A 24,033-nucleotide genomic window follows, 5' to 3' on the forward strand; every position below is an offset into this window, starting at 1 on the left:
GCTTCACTCTTCACCTCTAAGCTTAATAAAAAAGCTTATTTGCTCTGTTGTCGTTAAAAAAAATGATAAGAAGCCTAATTTGCCAAAGAAACACAAACACTATTTTAATTGTTCTTTAAAACGTAAACTGTCTGAATGTGAAACTGCTTTTCAATGCAGAACACAGAAGAACTTGTCACACCCTGTCCTGTCTCTCCATGTGGTTCAGTCTGTGTCCCTGTTGATTGCGCCCACCTGCCTCTTGTTTCCCAATCACCCAAGCTCCCAGCCTTCCTGTATTTAAACCCCTCCAGTCCTTTGTCTCTTGTTGCTTCATTGTTTCCATGTCCTGCGTGCGTGAATCATTAAAACCCTTTCAGTTGTCCAGTTTGTCTGCCTGCCTGCTTTCTCCCCAGCATTTGGATCCTCACCTCCGCTCCACTCACCAGCGCACCCTGACAGAACTACTGTACAGCTTCAGTCTTCACCTCTAAGCTTAATAAATACATTGTAGTCCCTAAAAGTAACGACAAGTTTAATTCGCCACACACACACACACACACACACGGGAATAACCGGGACCCGCGACACAAACTCGTTCTGGCTGATTTCTGCCTAAAATGTAATTTAATAAACAAATATACAAACAAAAAGCGTCTATAAACAGAACCGCTTTGAGCTTTTTAGTTTTCTACTGCTAGTTTTTAACAAACTTATGTTTAAATCTTCGTAGCTCTCCCCATTTTCTCTTCCTGTTGAAAATCCACAGCCGACGCGCAAAGCATGCTGGGATAGCCTTGTTCTGTGAGAATACAACAGACTCGTCCTCGAAATGTGGGCGGAGCGAGGACGTATTTGAGGACGCGAGAATGAGTATTCTTGGAACTCGGACAGTACTCGTCGCTGTGCTGTGACGTCATCAACCTCAAAATGCGCTCTTACAAGCATCCTTCCCGTGGATTTGGTCACACCCTTATTTTGCGGCTATTTGCTTCAAATTCATAGTTAGCATTTTTAGCTGAACGTTAGCCTCGAGTCTGCTTCACAGTAGTGATGTGTCGGTCGTGAACGAACCGGCTCTAAGAGCCGGCTCTTTGAAGTGAACGACGGGAGCCGGCTCGTCATTGGGAGCCCCCCCCACCCCCCCCCACCCCACCCCCCCACCCCCCGCCGCCTTGGTGAAAGCTACAGGCGATTGGTCAACATATGTAACTGTGTGTCCAGACTGTCCACACACAGAGCAGTAGGGGCGGGGAAGAGGGAGGATCATACTCAGACACACAGCAGAGCACATGTGGGAGGAGGGAGACGAGAGGGAATGAGGAGGAGGAAAAAGGCGAGCGAGAGGGAGGAGAGCGCGACGAAGACGGTGAGAAAATGAGCGCCAGCAGTCGGAAAGTGGATATTTCCTAAAGTGTTCAGTTATTAAATCCATAGAAATGATAAATATTTGATGAATTGCTTTTTTTTTTTACATTAGTAAATTATTTTACATATAGTTTAGCATTATTTTGGTTTTAAATGTACTCTATGCAACAGAAAATCTGAGGAGCCACTTGGGAGCCGAAAGAGCCGGCTCTTTTTGGTGAGCTGAGCCAAAAGAACCGGCTCTCTAAAAAGAGCCGGAATTCCCATCACTACTTCACAGGGCTGCTAAAGCTTGGTTTATGCTTGACGCATTCACTTTCCGTGCGGTGATGCGGCTCGCGGCTGGAACGCGCTTCACAACTCGCAGCGTTTATGGTTTGTGCGGCTCGTCTCTGCGGTGAGCCAATATTCTCCCAAACTGAACGGGGCAGCATGGAGCTCTACAGCATGCATCCAACACTACACCATAGTAGAAGTAGAAATCACTGTTTACAACATGGTATTTCAGCATTTTTAACAGCGTTCTTGTCTTTTCCGACAGTGCGAGCTATTTCTCTCCAAGAATTATTAACAACATGTTGATCACGGTGATCTCTGAGAGCTGAATCATACAAATGTCTGTATTTACGAACCTCTGCCGTGCCGGTCCGCCATGTTTTTCCGCGTCCGTCCGTCCGCGTGGTTAGAAATTTTCCGAGGTGCGCGTTGCGGAAATCTTGAGCCGTGCGGAGACGCGGTGGAGGAGCGTGGTTGTTAAAATGACGCAAAATGACGCAACTTTTCCGCGCGGAGCCGTGCGGACCTCGCGGACGCGTCAAGCATAAACCAACCTTAACCCATGCATCTGACCCTCTTCACACGCTCTCGCACCACACCTCCAATATTTCACAGTGAAGAATCTCTTCCACCCCCCACCCCCACATACACACTCCTGGCTGTTGTGGCTTCTTAAGGGTACAACAAATAACTTCTGGGTCGCTCCTGTTAACTGGCTTCAGCGCTGATGCTTTTTGTCTCCTGATTGTTAAATTACAAATGACGGTGCTGGGGCGGTAACACGCCAGACATGGCAACCACACTAACTCGCTGATTTTAAACATAACTACGTCCTTCTTCTCTTTTTATTGAAAGAAAAACAAACCCCAAGCTGGCCGAGAGGGAGGCCCGTTTCAATGAAACCTTCCACCGCGAATGAGACATTAGACTGTTTTATGATCATTTCATTGTAGGATTCTTATATATTGCTCCTTTAAAGTAATATAAACTGAAAATGTTGCTCAAGGCATTTACACAGTGCTGTATTTCAACAAGAACCAAAGACGCAAAATGTTTTCAAAGAAAACAAGAAATTTCTAGCGTGCACTGGATGACTGAGAACCTACAGGAACGTATAAGGCAAATGAAAACCTAAATATGCCACAGGTAAAACCTATGAGTTCACTGTGGAATAAGCAAGACAGAAAAACATATATTTGTTATAACTGGGCAAATCAGTTACAATGTGCATTTGTAGTTCAACCCACAACCCTGAATCAGTGACTGATCACGATGAAACATTAAACAACTTATTCAAACTTTAATATCTTCGATTTAAACCTTAAGCTTCAATCATGGGGCCCAAGTTAGTCAACAGCGTTTGCTACGAGAAACCTTTTTAGAACGATTTCCTTTCTGGTTAAAGAACACTGATGCCCCCCAGTGGTGGTAGAAAAAAAATGACAATATGCAGTTGGTGTCAATTGACCATAGAAACAATCTTTATGAAGGAGTCATCCAAAAAAAATCTGAAAATGGCAGTTTTGATTTAGAATAAAGCAAAGATCATGAAACCAAATCTATTTACTTGTTTATTTGAAATGAAACTAACATAAATGCATACATTAGTCTGCAGCTTTAACAAAAATGAGGAAAACGTTTTCTTTTGTCTTGGTTGGGAGGAAATGTTCTTCCAAGTCCATTATTGTTGAAGTGATCACATTTTAAGATTTTGTCCCCTCAGGCTTAGTTAGCGCTTCCTCTTGGCCTCGAATTTGTAGATAGCTGCAGAATTTTCCGTCTCTTTTTTTACTTTAACTTTCTTAGTTTTATCCTGAAAGAAGAAGGAATGTAAAATATTAACAATACTCATCAGAAGCTTTTGATTTTAGTACTTATTTAAAAATACTCACCTGTAGATCCTTACGAGTCTGAATTTTCTGGCTGATGACAAACAGTTTCTTTTCTCTGTCAACCCTCTGAGACAGCATCTTATACTGATGCTTCCTTTGTCTGGCCATTTTCTGTCAAAACAGAAAAACACGTTATAGTTTCATCATTGACTTGAACTTACTGCAACAAAAGAAAGGTGAGATGATTATAGATTAAAAACTACTGACCTCTTGGGTTGGAGTGTCCACAGCTCCCTGGATGCTCTTGGTCTCCAGCGTGTGCAGAGTCGGTCGGTTGTAAACTCTGTCCACCAGCTCTGGAGCCGTGTTCAGATGGCTAGCCAGGTCAAATGTTTTTACTGAGAACACAAAACCACAGAAAGTCAGAGAATGTTTCATTATTATCATTATGCTAACTTTGAACTCATTTGCAATGTTATTTTTTTACCTTCCTTCTTGGAATTCACAAAAAAAGTGTGTTTGTTCTTTTGCTTGCTCTCAGCATCCAGAAGATGGAGCGCTCCTTTCATCCGTTCAATTTTCTGAAAGTACAAACATTCAGGTTATGAGTTTAGTTTGTTCTTGTTAGTATTTGTAGTTAGTTACTACAGCAGGCAGCAGCAGGACTCGATTACAACTGTTGTAAATCCACTAGGAGGTAGAGTCGTGGAAACTTATTGCTTTAAAGGTGTGAGAAATGTTTTAAACAATACATTTGCAGTGGTCTCTAGTAGAAATGAGGGCCTTGCAAGCCGTACTCAAGGGAAAAAAAGCCCAGAAAGGCCTGCATCAGCACAGACAATCTGCCACATCAAATAGGAAATTAGCACGGCAGGATTTGGAGACTTATTCCCTGATTTTTTTGACATCTTGCCCCAGATTGGATAATAGCAACGCGACTGTGCCACTAACCCTTGCTCTGCAACGTTGATGTTTTATCTCCACAAATAACACAAGCTCGAACTAGCTTCTGCAGTGTGGTGGAGTTGCTAATGTTAAAAGGTTAGCTTCCACTAGTCGAGACGTTCCCTGCTGATTCTGGACACTAAAACAACAGCCTTCCCCAAAGCGAGTTAGTATGGGTGAGTCCAAGCGACAGCTAGACGTGGTTCTGGCAGGCTTATCAAATCCTAGAGTTTCACCATCTATTTTCTATCAGAAGCTAATGCAGGAGATAGGTGTAGGAGACTATTTTCAAGTTTGGCCTGCATGTAAACTCATAGTGATGGATTATAATCAGAAATTATCATAAAAATATTTTTTTCAGTGTCCTAAACCTTAAACATACAAGTTGAGGGTCCATCAAAAATACCAAATGATATCAGAAATATCCTCTCACACCTAAAAACCTTCAGTCATTTTGACACCGATGATGTTAAAGACTTTATTTAATTGAGACAGTTTAAGAGAGATGTCAATTTTGTGTAAGATTTTAGAAAAGTAATGTTAAAAATGATGTTTTAGTACATCTTTGCTGGATTTTCAGCTACAAGTAGATCTGATTATTACACAAAAGGTTTTGTTTTAGAGTACCGATTTCTGAATAATGATTTATCAAACAAAATCAATGTAATACTTTGTGAAGTATTGAAACTATAAATGGTAGTTAGGAAGATAAATTAATATTCTGTTCTAGTAATTATTTCACTGATTGTGCGTAAACCCCATTGACTGCACAGTACACGTTAATCATTGTCATCACACCTTCGCCTCTGCAACTCTTTTCATCTCCACATATTTGATATCCTGCGTTCTCATCACTTTCTTCTGCTCCTCCGTCACCTCCACCTCGGCTTTCTTCATCATGTGAACTCCATCCTGTCAACATCCCAAAGACAATGTCGATCAAATGACACGTTCAAAGAATGGCTTCACATGAAAGTGATCCTTAAATTATTTTTTTACCTCCAGTTTGGAGCTGATCATCTTGAAGTAAAACTCATCCGGGTTTTTATCCAGAGCTTTTTTCCTCAGGGCTGCAAGGGTGTTTTGTTTCTTGTGATAGTCACTGTTATAACAGAGTTTATGTCAGCTTTATTAAGCCACGGTTGGCAAAACCACTTTGAAATGAAATTTAAACAGAAAACTGTTCAACTCACTCTGCTCGGAGTTTGTAATCTTTCTTCTTCTCCAGCAATCCCAGATTTTTCCTGAAACCAGGCTGGAAAAAAACACGAAAGTTGACACGCTTTTTAAAATGTAATATTATGTCTAATTAAAGTGTAATATGATTAAAAACACAGTCAGTCGTGATTAATTTAAGTCTAAACTTAAATATTAGGTTGCCAGTTTGCTTGTTAGCAAAGCAGCTAACTAGCAAAACACTAAAGTGCTCACCTGAGATCTTTCATGGTGGTTTCTCTGTCGGGACTTCAGCGCTTTCCTAAACGAGGACATGTTTGAACGTCTCCTCAAATGTATTTCCCCTAAAATCAAGTCAACTCAGGTAAATGTGAAGGTTTTCTGACATAAAACACACAGTTCACTGTAACTGCAATTAGCTTCCGGTGCTTCCATGAGAACACATGGGTGTCTGCCTACGTCACAACGTATTTTCTTTTTCAGGGTCGCAGATTCGCAACGTCTAAATAAATGAAATGTGTAAAAAAGTTGAACTAATAAATTGTTTGTACATAAACGCCATACTACTACTTTAAGAAGTCGAATTTTTAAATAAATATTTTCTGTGATTTAAATACATTTTGTAAGTGCAATGCGATTTCTCATAAAACCACTAGAGGGCAATGTCGCTCAAATATGTTTGTAGTTGGATTTGCATCAAGTTAATCACATAAATTACAGAAGCATCAGGTACTTTCGTAAAGGATTAACGTTTGATGTTATTAAGAAAATAAAATTTTCTGCGTGGAGTTTATGAAATAAAACTAGGTAATTATTTTGAAAGTCAACAGAAAACTTTGTATTTAAAAATAAATAAAAAACATTTTAAATAGCACTCATTGGTTTTAGAATGAGTGCATACAGTAATATGGGGGGGCTTCTGAATAATGTGTATAGAACAAGTATCAGAGAAATGCAAATGATCCCCAGACTGGTTGGCCTTTCCTCATATTATGTTTATTTATTTAGCAGATGCTTTTATCCAAAGCGACTTACAATTTATAACCTATAGGGCATGTTGTGATCTGTGGGGGAAACCGGAGTACCCGGAGGAAACCCACACATGCATGGGGAGAACACGCAACTCCACGCAGAAAGGCTGCAGCCGAGTTTCTAACCTGCAACCTTCGTGCTGCGAGGCAACAGTGCTAACCACTTCGCCACCATGCAGCCCATATATTACCTTGTGTTACTGGGTTTAGTGCCTTAATTGTAGCAAAGATTTTTTGTGTTTTCAATTCATTTATCACATTGGAAATTTTTAGTTTAGGCCTAAAGTTTTTCTTAAAGTTACGCAATTTCAGTTCTAAATCCATGCGTAAGTCCTGTTGCAAATTTTTTTGGGTTCTACAGGTTTTTTTTAATGCATTTAACTCATGTGGTGTCTCTGTTTTGATGCCTTTTCAAACCAACAGACCTTGAAAAAAAGCATAAGAACTTTTGGTCAATCGTGCAAACTCTCAAACAGAAAACAATCTACAGATTCTCGAGGAATCACAAACCCCACAAGTACTCGGATTACTCTAAGATGAAAGGAAGGCATATCTACACATGTTGTTTTTGTCTCCTAAGAAAGTACAGAAACACAAAAGATGACCAGGGGGTCACCGCTTTACCCTGGGAGAAAACGCTTTCCACTTCCTGAGATGATATTGCGGTACAAGTAAAGACAAAGGCAAAACCACAGCGGCGCAGTCCGCTAATCTCACCCAGACCTCCACCTCTTTGAGACAAAAGTGATGTTCCACTAAAAGCCTCTATCTGCTTCCAACCTCAAAGAATCTGTCTTGTATGTGTAAGATGTGCCTGGCATGCTTGATGTTTTGTGAGCGATGATCCATCTGAATGAGATCAGTGTTTCCACATTATGTCACAGGCTGGTTTATCAGTCTGGGTCCTGAGAGCGTTTCAGCCTTCCGTCAGGTCCATTCAACCACAAACGTGTTTGAAAAGGCAAACACGGTCCGTATTTACATGTCACATGTCCACACTCCGACTCACTGGGCTCCGTTCTGTTTAATGCGTGTGAGTATTTATCGTTGCAAGTGAAATGCCTGGTGAGCCACAGCGGGGGTAAGCACTACTTTGGAAATCAGAGGCTTGTAACACGCTGATGCAAGAAGGCAGCTCTGGAGCTTGTGGGTTTGTTCAGGGTCAGCAGCGGAGGAATGCCCTTGTGGAGCAGATGCAGAACCACTTGGTTTGCTAATATGACCCTGTAAAAATAACACTGCTGACATATTGTAAGTCTTCTTTTCTCGGGCTGAGCTAAGGACTTTGGTATGTTTCCTCAAACTTTGGTTGGTCTTCATCTCGAGCGAGCTGCCAGGCAAGCCCAGTCCCAAAATGCACACACCAAATGTTCCTCTTGTGTGGTTGTTTAACTCTTCTGTCTTTAACTTCTTCTGATGGTTGATGTGGAAAGTAATAAAGTCCTAAATCTTTTAAGTGTTTGTACATTTTGATGCTTTAGGAAACCTTGGAGCTTTGAATGCTACAGCAGCTCATCACTCCACTGACTGAGACATTAGAAAGGGTAAATAATGAAATTAATCAAAACACAATAGTATATCAACATTGTGGATTGGGATTTGATGTTTGCGATTTTGATTTAGAACCCAGTGATCGATATGAAACGATGTTACAAGTGATTTTCTCCATTACCTTTTATTCTCACTGCTCGCCCCGCCACGGGATTCTATTAATTTTTGCATTTTGTCTTGATGACCAAATAATCGACGTAGATGGGTGTTTTGTTATACTTCTAGTCATTATGATCTGATTAGAAAAAAGCTTGCATTTAAGTTTATTTTCTCTATTTTCATTACCATCTTGTCGTAGATCCAGGCCCGCTAATTGGGGGGGGGGGGGGGGTAAAGTAAAAAGTAAAAATACTGTATTTTTTTGGGGGGAGGGTCCATCAATGATAATCTCATCCCAGGCCCATGACGTCTCATCCCAAGGCTTTCAGCTTCCCTTAATAGTGCTAAAATGCTGTTGTTTTGGGGAGTTTTCCCCTCCACTGTCGCTACATGCTTGCTTAGTATGAGCGATTATTGCAATGTCTCTGGCACCTCTATGCAGTCGGCTGGGTGTCCTTGGCTAATTGGAACAATTAATTGACCTCAATGCACTGATATATAAGTTGAATTGTAATGTTTACTTCATAACCGTCTCAGTGGCCTAGTGATGGAGTGTCCATTCTGGGGGCGGTGAGCTCGGGGTTCAAATCCTGGTCGGGTCGTACCAAAGACCTTAAAAATGGGACCCAATGCCTGCCCGCTTCACGCTCAGCTTTGCTGCAGCTCACCGCTCCCCATGGGGATGGGTCAAAAGCGGAGATGTAATTTCACCAATGTGTGAGCACTCACAACCAAATCCAGCCTCTCATAGTCAAGTAGGGTCAGAAAATTTACAGCTTCTGCAATCAACCAATGAAAATAAACCAAGGGAGTGTGGTGAAAAACTAGTGACGAGTCTACAATGAGAGTTAGCGGTAGCAACATTAGCAACAATGGAAGCTGTAGTTACAAAATAGCAAGGCAAAAATGATGGGGCCCTCCTTTTTGTACTTTGGGTCAGAGTGTAATAAAGACCCGTTAACGCTACTGCTTTTACACCTTTACATCGTGCTCGTCTTCAGTGACTGTCGGCTTTAATGACGTACGCTGTACCAGAGCAATGCTTTCCGACGCCCTCGGTAAAACTAAGATTTTACCAAATTGTGACCTTTACCCTCTTCCTATTTAACCTTCCCCTCTCCCCCAAACTAACCTTAACTCACTTGCACATGCAAAACTTTGTTTCTAGTCGTGTCGTTCCTCTCAAGCGCGGTTAACGGGAGATTTGGAACGAGAAACTGGGTCAAGGTTACGATGGGGGTGCGGCGAAGGTTAAGTCGCTAGAAGTTAGAGGTTGAATGTCAATAAAATGTCAGTTTTACCGCGGGCATCGGAAAGCGACGCTCTGGCACAGTGCATTTCCTCACGACACGTTGGGAGCCCCAACGCACCGGAAACAAACGCTTGGTCACCCTTTGTCATTTTTAGCCACTTCGGGTGTGAGAATGCATGGATTGCACAACATGGATGCCGTCAGAGCTGTGCTCGCGTTATGATTCGTCCAAGTGCTTTTTCACTTTATACTCCAAAACTTTCATGGCGGTTAAAACGAAGAGTCGGAGTACCCGGCCCGGAGGGTTACTGGGGTCCCACCCTGGAGCCAGGCCTGGGGTTGGGGCCCGTGAGCGAGCGCCTGGTGGCCGGGCTTTCGCCCATGGGGCCCAGCCGGGCCCAGCCCGAACCGGATACATGGGCTCGTCCAACTGTGGACCCACCACCCGCAGGAGGAACATGAAGGGTCCGGTGCAATTCGAATCGGGTGGCAGACCAAGGCGGGAGCCTTGGCGGTCCAATCCCCGGACAAGAAAACTAGTTTTTGGGACATGGAACGTCACCTCGCTGGCGGGGAAGGAGCCGGAGCTTGTGGCAGAGGTTGAGCGGTACCGGCTAGATGTAGTCGGACTCACCTCGACACATTGCATTGGCTCTGGAACCCGAGACCTGGAGAGGGGTTGGACACTCTACTTTGCTGGAGTTGCTCCGGGTGAGAGGCGGAGGGCTGGGGTTGGCTTTTTGTTAGCCCCGAGACTCTCTGCCTGTGTGTTGGGGTTTACCCCGGGGGACAAGAGGGTAGCTTCCTTGCGCCTTCGGGTCGGGGAACGGGTCCTGACTGTTGTTTGTGCTTATGGGCCAAATATCAGTTCAGAGTACCCACCCTTTTTGGAGTCCCTGGGACGAGTGCTAGATAGTGCTCCATCAGGGGACTCCATTGTCCTGCTGGGGGACTTCAATGCTCACGTGGGCAATGACAGCTTGACCTGGAGGGGTGTGATTGGGAGGAACGGCCCACCTGATCAGAACTCGAGCGGTGTTTTGTTATTGGACTTCTGTGCAAGCCGCAGTTTGGCCATTACGAACACCATGTTCGAACATAAGGATGCCCACCGGTACACTTGGTACCAGGGCAGCCTAGGTCACAGGTCAATGATAGATTTTGTAGTCGTATCATCTGACCTGCGGCCGTATGTTTTGGACACCCGAGTGAAGAGAGGGGCGGAGCTGTCAACTGATCACCACCTGGTGGTGAGTTGGATCAGATGGCAAGGGAACATGCCGCGTAGACCTGGCAGACCCAAACGCATAGTGAGGGTCTGCTGGGAACGCCTGGCAGAAGAACCTGTCAAGACGGTCTTCAACTCCCACCTCCGGCAGAGCTTTGACCACGTCCCGAGAGCAGTGGGGGACATTGAGTCCGAGTGGGCCTTGTTCCACTCTGCGATTGTCGAGGCGGCTGTTGCTAGCTGTGGTCGTAAGGTGGCCGGTGCCAGTCGTGGTGGCAACCCCCGTACCCGCTGGTGGACACCAGAGGTTCGGGGAGCCGTCAGGCTGAAGAAGGAGGCCTACAGGGCGTGGCTGGTCTGTGGGTCTCCGGAGGCAGCAGACAGGTACCGGATAGCCAAGCGGGTTGCAGCAGTGGCAGTTGCCGAGGCTAAATCTCGGGCGTGGGAGGAATTTGGTGAGGCCATGGAGAAAGACTATCGATCGGCTCCAAAGAGGTTCTGGCAAACTGTCCGGCGCCTCAGGAGAGGAAGGCAGCAACTCGCTCACACTGTTTACAGTGGGGATGGGGAGCTGCTGACGTCAACTGAGGCTATAGTCAGACGGTGGAAGGAATACTTTGAGGAGCTCCTCAATCCCACCAATGCGCATTCCGAGGAGGAACCAGAGCTGGGAGGCCTGGGGATGGACTGTCCGATCTCGGGGGCAGAAGTTGCTGAGGTAGTCAAACAACTACACAGCGGCGGAGCCCCGGGGGCGGATGAGGTTCGTCCTGGGTATCTCAAGGCTATGGATGTTGTAGGGCTGTCATGGTTGACACGTCTCTACAACATTGCGTGGTCATCGGGGGCAGTTCCTAGGGAGTGGCAGACCGGGGTGGTGGTCCCCATCTTTAAGAAGGGTGACCTGAGGGTGTGTTCCAACTATAGGGGGATCACACTCCTCAGCCTCCCTGGAAAGGTCTACTCCAAGGTACTGGAGAGGAGGGTCCGATCGATAGTTGAATCTCAGATAGAGGAGGAGCAATGTGGTTTTCGTCCTGGCCGTGGAACTGTGGACCAACTCTATACCCTTGCAAGGGTGATGGAGGGGGCATGGGAGTTTGCCCAACCAATCCACATGTGCTTTGTGGATTTGGAGAAGGCTTATGACCGTGTCCCCAGGGGCACCCTGTGGGGGACGCTCCAGGAGTATGGGGAGGGTGGCTTTCTGTTAAGGGCCATTCAGTCCCTTTACCAGAGGAGTGTGAGTTTGGTCCGCATAGCCGGTAGTAAGTCGGACCTGTTCCCAGTGAGGGTTGGACTCCACCAGGGCTGCCCTTTGTCACCGGTTCTGTTCATCACTTTTATGGACAGAATTTCTAGACGCAGCCGTGGTGTGGAGTGTGTCGAGTTTGGTGGCAGGAGAATCTCGTCTCTGCTTTTTGTGGATGATGTGGTCCTCCTAGCTTCATCCAGCTCTGACCTTCAGCTCTTGCTGGGTAGGTTCGCGGCCGAATGTGAAGCGGCTGGGATGAGGATCAGCACCTCCAAATCTGAGACCATGGTTCTCGACCAGAAAAGGGTGGCTTGCCACCTCCGGGTCGGGGGAGAGGTCCTACCTCAAGTGGAGGAGTTTAAGTATCTCGGGGTCTTGTTCACGAGTGAGGGTAGGAGGGATCGGGAGATCGACAGGCGGATTGGTTCGCCGTCTGCAGTGATGCGGACGCTGAGCCGATCTGTCGTGAGGAAGAGGGAGCTGAGCCAGAAAGCCAGGCTCTCGATTTACCGGTCGATCTACGTCCCAATCCTCACCTATGGTCATGAGCTTTGGGTAATGACCGAAAGAACGAGATCGCGGATACAAGCGGCCGAAATGAGTTTCCTCCGTAGGGTGGCCGGGCTCAGCCTTAGAGATAGGGTGAGGAGCTCGGACATTCGGGAGGGACTCGGAGTAGAACCGCTGCTCCTCCGGATCGAAAGGAGCCAGTTGAGGTGGTTTGGGCATCTGGTCAGGATGCCTCCTGGACGCCTCCCCGGGGAGGTGTTTCGGGCATGTCCTGCCGGCAGAAGGCCCCCGGGTCGACCCAGGACACGTTGGAGAGGTTACATCTCCAATCTGGTCCGGGAACGCCTTGGGGTCCTGCCGGAGGAGCTGGTGGACAAGGCCGGGGAGAGGACGGCCTGGAGCTCCCTAGTTGGGATGCTGCCCCCGCGACCCAGACCCGGATAAGCGGAGGAAGACGACGACGACGACGACGACTCCAAAACTACACTTAAGAGCAATTCTACCTCCTTATAGGTCCACACATATGAGCTAGGCGCCATGTTTAATGTTTTGTTAAAGTTGGATTAGATGCAGTAACCGCTTTTTGTAACAGACACAAAATGTGACTTAAACAGTAAAACTTTAACTTAGGCCTAGTCCACACGTAGCCGGGTTTTTTAAAAACGAATATCTGCCCCTCCAAAAACTTGCATCCACACCACCTCGTTTAAAAAAAACTCTGTCCACACGTACCCAGATAAATACGTTGTTAAGGACATGCCAGACCTGTAGGCGGCAGTACTTCCCCGTTCTTAACCTCGTCCTTCGTCTGTGGTCTTCCGCAAGGAGCAGTAATTCCGCTTGCAAAAACAAACAAGCAAAAAGCGCTTGGACAATTGATAAAGCGAGTGCAGCTCTGAGGGTATCCATGCGGTCGGCTAGTGTAAACACAGGTCGCACACGTGATGTCAGCATTTTTTTTGTCGCGGAAAGTGACGTTGCGGACCTTAAAACTCCGGTTTTGTCTGTCCACACGCAGACACCCAAAACGGAGAAAACGCAGATCTTCACTTTGGCCGGAGTTTTTAAAAAGATCCGTTTTCGTGTGAAAAAAATCTCAGTTTTCGTGTGGATGACAGGCCAAAACGTAGAAAAATATCTACGTTTTGGCAGATCCCCGGCTACATGTGGACAGGGCCTTAAATGCAGTGTTTAACTGCATGAACACCCTAATGAGTTTTGTGTGGGGGCATGATGCTCGTTAGAGTTAATTTCACTCAGGTGTTCACAAACCACAAATTCTACCAAGAATCTAAGGTTTCACAGTTAATTCTATCTCATTACAACCCTGTTAACTTGTTTTTCACAGTAAAAAAAAATATTTCCCCCCACTGGAAGATCAGAGACGCGACTCCTGACCTTTTAAACAGAGGAAGACAGCATGTAAGTTGTAATACAATGTCCTCTTTGAATCGACAGGCATGTGTGTCCTTTAATTTGTAGCGCACAGTCTGACAGGACCACGCCTCAGAGTGTAAAAGTAGAATTTATAATTAGGGGGTTGTGGGGAGTTGAGGGGTCAGAGCAGTGCGGATCACATTCTTTTAGTTGTCACTGAAAAACACAAGATACTAGATTTGGTCTTAGTACTATTTTCAGCCGTTGCATTAACAAATTGTTTTTTCCTAATTTGTTTTATTTTAAAAATACCGATGAGGCAAAAAAATAAATATACAGTTACTATGTTTGTATAAATTAGTTTTTTAGTTTTGGTTTATTATCATGAACCAGTGGTCCAATTCAACAAAGAACACATATAAGACGTCAGCTTCACGCAGACGTTTCTGTAGATTGAAAATAAAAAGGCATCAAGTTCACTAAACATAACGATGACTATCAAGGATATTCAAAAATCAAAAAGTACGATTTAAAAAGAGAAGAAAAGTGGAAGAAATGAAACAGAGCATATTAAATTTGCATGGTGGCGCAGTGGTTAGCACTGTTGCCTTGCAGCACGAAGGTTGCAGGTGTGAAACTCGACTATGGCCTTTTTGCGTGGAGCTGCGTGTTCTCCCCATGCATGCGTGGGTTTTCTCCGGGTACTCCGGTTTCCCCCGCAGATCACAACATGCCCTATAGATTATAAATTGTAAGTCACTTTGGATAAAAGCGTCTGCTAAATGAATAAACATAAACATAAATAAAATGTTTAACTATTCATCATCCAACCCTCCAGTTTCCTGCTCCTTCGCCCTACTGGTTGAAAGTGAAATTATGTCATAAGCAACCCTGCAGCTAGTGCTAACAACAAGCTAACACTAACATGAACCAACTAATATCAAAATAAGCCACAAAGTAAAGAGATCCACACTCTTGGACGAAAATATTATTACTTACAAGTCCAGTAGCAACAAAGCCTGGTCACCATTAGTCCGTGATTTTGTAGCCTCCTTTAGCTCCCTCAAACTAGCGCAGGGCTGCGCCGATGCTCACTCTGGTTTTAGCTCTTTGCTTCACCTCCAACGACATTACTCTCTTACTTTTACTTCCAGGCTCCGCCATGATGCCAACACAAAGCAAACTTCTTTTTTCTTCTTCTGCTTTTTATTGACGATCGTCAAACTGAAAGTGCTAACTCCTAGCACAACAGCTAACAGCCGTAAAGCAGGTAAAGAGCTCCTTTATGGGGCACCTAACTGCTCCACATAACTATTGAGTGTGTTTCCTGATCAGCATAGGGCTGTTCAGGGTGAAGATAGTAAAGTTTATACTCACACACTCACCTAAACCCACTTTGAAGGAATAGCTTAAAGTGTTAATTGCTACTTTCAAGGGGTTCTAGAACTACTTTTTTTTTTACATAGGAAAATGTTCTTTGAGCCTCTACGTAGCATGTGAAACTTTGTTGGGGCTCAAAATGGCCCAGGAGCTCTGATAAATGACCAAACACAACCACATAACCCCAATCAGCCAGGACATGAATATTACCAGCATGCTAATGTGTGTGGGTGTGTGTGGGTGACTGACAGGTTGTGTGTTATTTGTGGAGATAAAATATCAATGTTGCAGAGCAAATGGAATCAGTGGTAGAGTCAAGTTGCTGTATCAGGACATACGACTCCAAATCCTGCCGTCTGAAGCTCAACTCTGATCTGGTTTCACTTCTAGTTCCTGAAACAGGAGCACCTGAGCTTTTGGTCCCCCAGAGTACAACTTACAAGAAACTCATTCCTTCTAGAGACTACTGCAAATCTATTAAAACATGAGTAAAGTTGACCTTCAATGAAAAAAATACATAACATGAGAATAATCATTTTTAAAACAATGCGTTCCAGCTCCATTGGCCGGCTAGAGGTGCACGTTTATGAATGAGAGGCGCTGCGCCCAGTCGTAATCACAGTAGTAGGGCGTCTAGATGATGCCCTCTGACAAAAAACTCTGGATTTCTGCTTTAAGAATCTGCATCAAAGTATATTTCAACTTTCCAGATGAAAGACGCATCTCTTGCATGGAGCGACAACTCACTACTCTTTGAGTAATTACACTATTGGTGTTGAAATTCCTCCAAGTTAAACTTCAGCATTTCCCAGTTTAATTAGACTAAATAAACTCCAGGAAATGAGTTGAAGGATGAGTTTGACATAGTCCCTGCAGTCTTCAGAAACCTGTGAACAATGTTATCTATCATACTGCAGGATTGTGTTTTAATGCTTAACTAAGACTAATGACTCAGCTGATCGTTCACGAGTGACACACTGCAGCCAGCTGCATCTGAGGGCAAGACACCACCCACACCTGCTGAGTCATGACAAATATGAAACTAAAAATGGAAAGAGGAATTAGAAAAATGTGAGGTCACTGCCCTTGTTTGGTCGTGTAAGGGCAAAGGTCAACGAGGGTTGTAATTCTAGTCATAGTATAGTTACTGAACGGCACAATCAAAGCCTGACTGTGTGTGTGTGTGTGTGTGTGTGTGTGTGTGTGTGTGTGTGCGTGTGTGTGTGCGTGTGTGCGTGTGTGTGTGTGTGTGTGTGTGTGTGTGTGTGTGTGTGTGTGTGTGTGTGTGTGTGTGCGTGCGTGTGTGTGTGTGTGTGTGTGTGTGTGTGTGTGTGCGTGTGTGTGTGTGTGCGTGTGTGTGTGTGTGTGTGTGTGTGTACCACTGAATAACTTCTAAAATTAATGACGGCTGCGACAGCTTTTCGTCATTCCAAAACAAACGATGGCCAAAATTTGATCAGTTCTACAGATTTTGAGTTACATTTAATCGCATTAATAGCTGAGGGTCCTTTGCAACACTTTGAGTGTAAAAGGTCATAAAGATTCAAGTGTATTTTCAAGATTTAATGGCAACAATTATATCATTATCATTCTTCTGCATGATCTCTGACTAGACTAAAAACACAACGGGGTGACTAAGTCACACCCATCTACGTCTGAATCATTGGGTTTCCTACTGCCAAAAAAATAAAAAGAATGGGAATCTTTGAGCCGATAAAATTAATTTTCTAATCCTGTTAGATATGATATAACGTGTCATGTCTGTGAACTTTAAAGACCTATTTTGATGCCAAGAAAGAGCTTATTGTCAACAGGTGGCAAAAGTTATTTTAGGGTTTTTTTTAGGTGTTGTGTGAACACATGCTGGACTACAACTCCTCGTCTCACCAAATGTCATCAAACCAGGCATGGAGAAGAAAAATGGCTGTGAGTTTAACGAGCTTCCAATCCTTCTTCCAGGATGAAAGAAGGAACATTAAACGTGTAGAAAACCACCATAAATCTTGCGATGATGTAAGCAGCAGCTACGCTAGGGGAGAGGAGATTCTGTGGTGACATCATAAATGTGACTTCTGATTTGTAGTTTTTTTTAATTATGGATATTTACAAACTAATAAATCTCAAATTACATGACATAGTCAAAACACACATCATTACCAGATTCTTACTTCACTCCCACTTCCTGTTTGAAAAATGCAACAAATTTTGTGGCCTAGCACACCAAGAGGGCGGAGCCACTAAAACACACGCACACACGCACGCACACACACACACACACACACACACCTACACACACACACACACACACACACACACACACACACACACACACACACACACACACACAGGCTCACAACTACATTGTGACATCAAATGGTACCAGCTAATGTTCTAGGATACCCCTTAGCCAATAGCGATGGCAGATTTAAATTCAAATGCAGTGCAGAGAGTTTACCTGACAACAGCACAACACTGACAGTTTTAGGCAGAAAATTAAAATTTTAACTAAAATGCACTAAAGTGTTAATCTATTGACTACACGTGTCTGCAGCACGATTAGACACTCATTTATTTAGGGTGATTTGGGGGTGACTTGCTCTTTAAGTATGTACGATGCGTGTGATTTAGGGCGAGAGGATAAATGGACCCAGAAAATAACTTTTTGACTTCATTCATTTCTTTTTTTTTTTTTCAGGAGACCCATGGCTTTGGCTACCTATAGATCATTTTGATTTCTTCTAAAATTTCAGGACCATTTTTTAAAAGTTGATCCATAATGAGCAGAGTGTCATAATTAAACATGTACTGTGTTCGTTAGCCTCAATTAAATATTACTGATCCTGGCCAGCTGGGTTGAGGTTGTCGACCATTTTCACTAACAACATTACTTATTAATTTAATGTAAACAAAAACGTCTTTAAAACTCTTCAACTATTTAAAAACTGACTCTTGTTGAGACAAATGCTTTGAATCCAGCCTCCTGTCTGGGTTTCTCCCTGCTCTCATTTGAAGTCTCTAAAAGAGAGAAAGGGAGGGAGGGAGGGGGGAGGAGGTCTGTTTTTTAGAGGGGAGGCGGGATCTTGTGACTCACCAGCAACTTCCTCAGTAGTAGGACAAAAGTAGCCGGCAAACTGCATCCATCAGAGGTCTGACTTCAGTCAGAACTTAGAAAGTTTTACAGAGACGCTGTTGGAGGACCTGACTGATCCTAGATCTGATCAGAGCTGGACTCAGCAGACAGAAAAGAGTGCTGGGAAGGTGCTTCCTCTCTCCTGGTAAGAATAAATTTACATCCCTCATGGATTTTTCTACTTTTTTTCCCAGATAAACTACTTTAAAACTGATATTTGAACAAATTCATTGGCGTGTACAAAGTTTCAGGCCCATTTAAAATACCAAGTGAAGCTTTAACAGAAAATAAAGGTTCAGAAAGAATCAATGAAGTCTGAGCATTAAAGAAATGTTGGGATTATAAGCCACTGGATATTGTTTTATAAAAGGATGGCATGTGGTGTATCAGGGCAAAGGGTGAGTAGAGTCCAAAATTTAACATACTTTTCTGTTTCTTTATGATTTCATCAGTAAAAGTGAATAAACAGGTGGTGGATAAAGGTTTAGCCTTTCAGTAAAATGTCCCAGAAAATTACAACAGATGTCTGCATTATCACACCTATTTTTGTCGCTCTGCTTAACGCTTGTCTCTTATACAGAAATAAATTAACCAGTGAGCCAAAAACCATATAAATAACATCATCTTGGTGGGAAAACGGGCTCTGCTGGCTTATGTGAGCCACTTACCTGTATTTAAGCAGGATTAAGAGCACAACATTGGTGTGTGAGCCTTCAGAAAGCCTAAACGTGTCATCTCAGTGGCAGGAGGAAGTGGGATAGAGCAGTGTGCGTCTGCTTGGGTGTGTCTGTGCTGCAGCGTCTGGAGTCGTTTTGGCTGAACATCAATACGTCGCATTACATAGTGAGCTGTCATCATCGTAACGTCTGCTAGGCACACGTGTTGCTTCATGTGGGAGCTGGAGGAAGGGCAAAGTGTTCAGACTTGTTAATAAGAAGGATGGATAAAGATGTGGGATGGAGAAACTGCAAGTCCTCACACAGTCCTTCGTTGTGTTGTCTTGGCTTTAGTTGGAAGGACAGTCAGAGACATTAGAGGCGTGAAATGTGAAACGGGCGATTATTAAGGGAACGTTTCACTTATTTGACTGATTTCTGGATATCAAAGCAAAGGATCACGTTGAATGTTTGCATCATGAACTTCTTGTTGCATCAAACCAGAAGCGACACACTGAAACTATGCTAAAGCCCTCCAACTACAATCCCTTTCCTTATTGATTTGTTTCACCTTTTCCAGGTTAGCATTCTCCACTTGTGCACCAGTTTGTGTCTGATTGGATTTGGCTCTTCCTCAGAAGATTGCACACCAAATTATTGAGAGATTTAGTGTGAAAATTTCATTCACGGCGGCTGAAAGCACAGAAAATGAGAGCAAAACTGTGCGATTAGGAGGAAAATGCTAAACCGACTTCAGAGATCATGCATCGAATGAAGCAGAGCTATATGATTTCAGGAAAACATGCAACCGCAATTTTTTTTATTGTAACAGTCAGTGATATCCACAGCATAAAGCCACATGTTGGAACACCGTCCATGGCTGTGGGCATTCAGGGGAGCATATGATTGCAGTTTGTTTCCAATTAGTTGGAATCTTTTGTGTTATTGCGGTCTCATATTGATAAATCAGTACGGTTAAAACATGATATATTGTTAAAACGTTCATTTATTTACATTTCAAGAGTAATCATAAACCCTGCTGCATCGTACATGAGCTGTGGTTGGTTGAATTCTTTACTGATACTTTAATACATGTGCAGGGGTCTCTAGTAGGAAGGAACACCTTGTAAGTCATTCTCTGGAGGGAAAAGCTCTGGCGTGCCTGTTTGAGGACGTAGAAGTCAGCCGGAGGAGAAAGACGCTTCAGACGATAGGATTGGGAGTCTTATTTCCTAAGATTTGGACATCTCTATTGGGATTTGGATGACAGCAACGCGGCTCTGCCAAAGCTGATTTTTTTATCCCCACAAATAATACAAGCCTGAAGGAGTTCTGCTGTGTGGTGGAGTTGCTAATGCTAACGTTAGCTTCTACTCTGCTGTTTGCTAGATGCTAAACTAACAACAGCCTTCCCCATTGCGAGCCAAGATAGGCGAGTCCATGAATGTTAAATGACAGTTTGACGTGGATCTGTCAGGCTTTTCTGAACCAAGCATTTTTTTTCGAGTAGTTTCTATCAGAAGCAAATGCAGGACATAAGTGTAGGAGACTGTTTTCAACATTCAGTCTGTGTGTTAAACTCAGAGTGACCGATCATTTTTAAAAATAAGAAGTAAAAAAAGGTTTTTCAGTGAACCTGCTCTTTGCATAACGTGTATTTGAACCTGAGCTCAGCCCGTCCTCACTAACACAACAGCCAAAGCCACTCCAGCTCTGCTCTTTTCTGTCTGTAGCTGCAGAATTTATAGCCTGGAGGGCTTGGAGGAATCCTGCTGTGCTCTCCCCACTGACAGGTTATTTTTACACAAACTCTTTGTCCTGGTAACAAGCAGAAATAATTCTCTAGCAGCCAAAACTCTAGTCATTCTATCCCATTTAGCAGCTGGGAAGTTTGCCTTGACAGAGCCCACAGGCTGTACAACGTATTTGTTTTCTTTTTTCCCGTCTTCCTCCCTCTCCGTTTCATTGACCATGCTCACATTCCTCGGAGGTCTCAGTGTTTTCCAAAGGTTAGCCCTTAGCCCAGCGCGATGGTTGGAGCACGGCCAGTTCTAAACTGCACTGGGATGACGGCTGAACAGCTCGGACTGGTTTTATGCGTTGGCACCATTTGAAACAGAGATAATGATGGAGGAAGTCAAGTGTATGCAGGTGGTTTGGGAGCAGAATTTAGATTTGTGTTGATCCAGTCCTCCTTTGAAATATGCGATTCTGAGGGAGAACTGGCACTTTTTAATATTATTATTATTTTTAGTTACATAGCACCACACAACCCCTGAAGCTTCTGTCAAACAGGAGTTTTCACGATCACAAGTTTGATCGTGGATTCGGACGCCGCTTCAACTTGTTTTGGATCCAGTTTGTCGAGGCATGCGTCCCGATATTTTAAAAGATGTGGGCGTCTCCCCAAATCAACATGTTTTCATGCAAACCCCAACCCAACATTTAGCTGTTCAGACTGATTCTGTTACTAACACAATAAGAGGAGGTGAGTCTAAAAATGTAAACGTCTCATTTAGAAATGCCCTCCGTATGGCGTTGGTAGTCAGATCCCTACTTGGTAGGATGTGGGAGCACGTGTCTGGAAGCAGTAGCTTGTCCGCGCTCCCTGAAAGGGAGGAAGTGACCTCAGATTTCCTGTGTGGGGATCGCCAGGTGCTGTGGTGTTTTTGTGAGGGTCGCAAGACTTCCTCCGTGGATGCTTTGTTGGTAAACGCCTGAAACTCGATCCTTTGAGCCCCTGTGGGAGGTCATTTCCACCACCCTCAGTCCTCACAGTCCAGTCCTCCCTTCTCCCCTTCATCTCTCTTCGTCACAAACTTCTGTCTAATCCTGATATTATTCAGAGAACTTTAAATATAGCCAGTTTAATAGTGTGAACAGTAACTGAATCCAAGCTAATGGAGTAATAATGTTTCTCTTGAGATACAATTACAGGTCCAAACCTGGCACTTACCTGCTGCACTCAAAGAAGTGTTGTTTCTAGAGGAAATACCAGATTGCACACAGTCTTAATACAGACTAATTACACGCCAAGAAAGAATGAAGCTGTTTTACTTCACTCCACCTCTCCCTCTGCCTGCTCCACTCTCACATCTGTCGTTTGGGTTTACTACAGGCTGAATTCACGGAACGTGTTTCCACCTTATCGGTGTTTCCTCTGATGGTTCTCACGTCTGACTGATGTTGTTTGGGCACAGGAATCCTGTCGATTCACTGCTGCATCATCATATTCTGGCTCTGCATTGAAAAAAATGTGTGATTCAGGTGTGACTGTTTCTCCTACCCTGGCCTGAGGGGTGGAGGGTAGGGTGGTGTAACAGAGGTCTGTGGTGCATGAAAAAACTAACAAGTCTTGATGACAGGAGTGTTTTGCAAATGTGCAGCCGTTAGAAACTCTTCCATGTGCCTCACTTTGTTCATGGGAACAAGATCCTGGAAAAACCTGTCGGCGTTTTTGTGAAATGCATTCACCCTTGTTTTGTAAATACATTGCTTTACAGTTGTATAATATTACTCATTTCTCCGCGATCTGGCATTGGTGCAATACCTCATTCACACTGAGTACGGGATGGATGGGGTCCAGACTCCGGACTCCGTACGGCTTCCACAGAGTCCAGAAAACGACCAGTCGAATCAGAGCATTCACACCAGCTGCCTTACAGATCTGGATGCAGTCTTTTTTTCTGGACGCCACATGCAAATTGCCATGAAGTTAAAGAAATAAAATGAGCCAGGATGGAAGTGAGATGGTATATTTCAAAATAAAACCCATGTTGAAATTTTTTTTTGCTATTATTAAAGGCCCAGTTCACTGAAAATCCCTTTTTACTTGTCAGTTTTGAAAGATGATCGGTCCCTCTTAATTTAACATGCAGGCTAAACGTGAAAATCGTCTCCTACCCCTGCTTCCTGCATTAGCCGCAGATAGACAACAAACAGGGAAACTCTCGGATCAGAAAAGCCAGTCATTGGCATGTTACACTGAAAAAAAAACATTCATGGACTCACCCATGTTGGTTCTCTACGGGGAAGGTTGTTGTTGAATTAGCATCCAGGAGAGAGCAGAGCATGGCTAGTTGAAGCTAACCTTTAGCATTAGCAATTACATCCATTTGGCAGGACTCCATCAGGTTTGTGTTATTTGTGGACATAAAACAAAAATGTTGCAATCCAAACAGTCAGTGGTAGAGTCGTGTTGCTGTTAGCCAATCAGAGGCCAATCAGGAAACAAGAATACAAAACTTGCTATCTTCTGCTTACCTTGTATCTGGCTCACTTCTAGTTCCTGAAACAGGAGCGCCAGAGATTTTTGCCCGCAGAGATTGACTCACAAGGCATTAATTTATACTAGAGACTAGGAATGTGAATTGGTGAAATCACGGCGATGCGATACGTATTACAATACAGGGAAGGCGATACAATATATCACGATATATTGCAATACATTCAATCAGACGATATTAGCTATTTTTAGACTAAATTTATGATAGGAAAATTCAATAAACAGTCCAAACTGATACTTAACATGTTTAACATGAAGTATCTGAACCATAATAGAGGAATTCACATTTCAGTGGTGGAAACCAAACCCATTGCACACTCTTTGCAGTCGGGTTTGAATTGCACCAAAACAAAAGAAAATACACAAATATTTGCATGTAAATTCTTCCAAAAGTGATATACACAGCATTTGAATATCAGTAAAATATTGCATCAAAAACATATCACAATATATTGCCATATCGATTTTTTTGATAGACTGCTTTTGAATATCGATATTATATTGCTGGAAAAAATATCACGATATATTGCCATGTTGTTATTTTCTTACATCCCTACTAGAGACCACTGCAAATGTGTTGAAATAAACCAAGTGAACTTGATCTTTAATGAGAAATACCAGTTCAGTGAATGATAGCTCATTAATAAGCCAAGTGAATAAATAATGTCCAACAAAAGTAACGTGACGGAGAAGACGAGTATGG

General features: G+C 43.7%; 2 protein-coding genes across 2 annotated transcripts in view; one reads left to right on the plus strand and one right to left on the minus strand.

The window, feature by feature from the left end:
• Window positions 1-3,181: 3,181 nt before the first annotated feature.
• Window positions 3,182-6,033, minus strand: utp11 (UTP11 small subunit processome component). Its single transcript, XM_015950060.3, has 8 exons — window positions 5,832-6,033; window positions 5,594-5,655; window positions 5,400-5,502; window positions 5,199-5,312; window positions 3,943-4,036; window positions 3,723-3,853; window positions 3,516-3,626; window positions 3,182-3,436 (listed from the first exon to the last, which is right to left on the minus strand). The coding sequence occupies exons 1-8, from the start codon at window positions 5,889-5,891 to the stop codon at window positions 3,353-3,355; spliced, it is 759 nt and encodes a 252-aa protein (XP_015805546.3). The 5' UTR covers window positions 5,892-6,033; the 3' UTR covers window positions 3,182-3,352.
• A 12,359-nt stretch (window positions 6,034-18,392) lies between these two features.
• Window positions 18,393-24,033, plus strand: part of fhl3a (four and a half LIM domains 3a) — a 35,772-nt gene continuing 30,131 nt past the window's right edge. Inside the window, exon 1 of the mRNA XM_015950061.3 lies at window positions 18,393-18,534. The gene's annotated coding sequence lies outside the window, so the exon portion shown is untranslated. The remainder of the gene's footprint in view (window positions 18,535-24,033) is intronic.

The sequence above is a fragment of the Nothobranchius furzeri genome, chromosome 5, assembly GCF_043380555.1.
Source record: "Nothobranchius furzeri strain GRZ-AD chromosome 5, NfurGRZ-RIMD1, whole genome shotgun sequence".
NCBI classification, from domain to species: domain Eukaryota; kingdom Metazoa; phylum Chordata; class Actinopteri; order Cyprinodontiformes; family Nothobranchiidae; genus Nothobranchius; species Nothobranchius furzeri.

Coding starts and splice junctions, on each gene's coding strand:
- utp11 (XM_015950060.3), bottom strand. CDS start 5,891: ATGTCCTCGTTTAGGAAAGCGCTGAAGTCCCGACAGAGAAACCACCAT. Junction 5,313..5,399: donor TGATCAGCTCCAAACTGGAG/GTAAAAAAATAA, acceptor GGATGTTGACAG/GATGGAGTTCACATGATGAA. Junction 3,854..3,942: donor TGTGAATTCCAAGAAGGAAG/GTAAAAAAATAA, acceptor TTGTGTTCTCAG/TAAAAACATTTGACCTGGCT.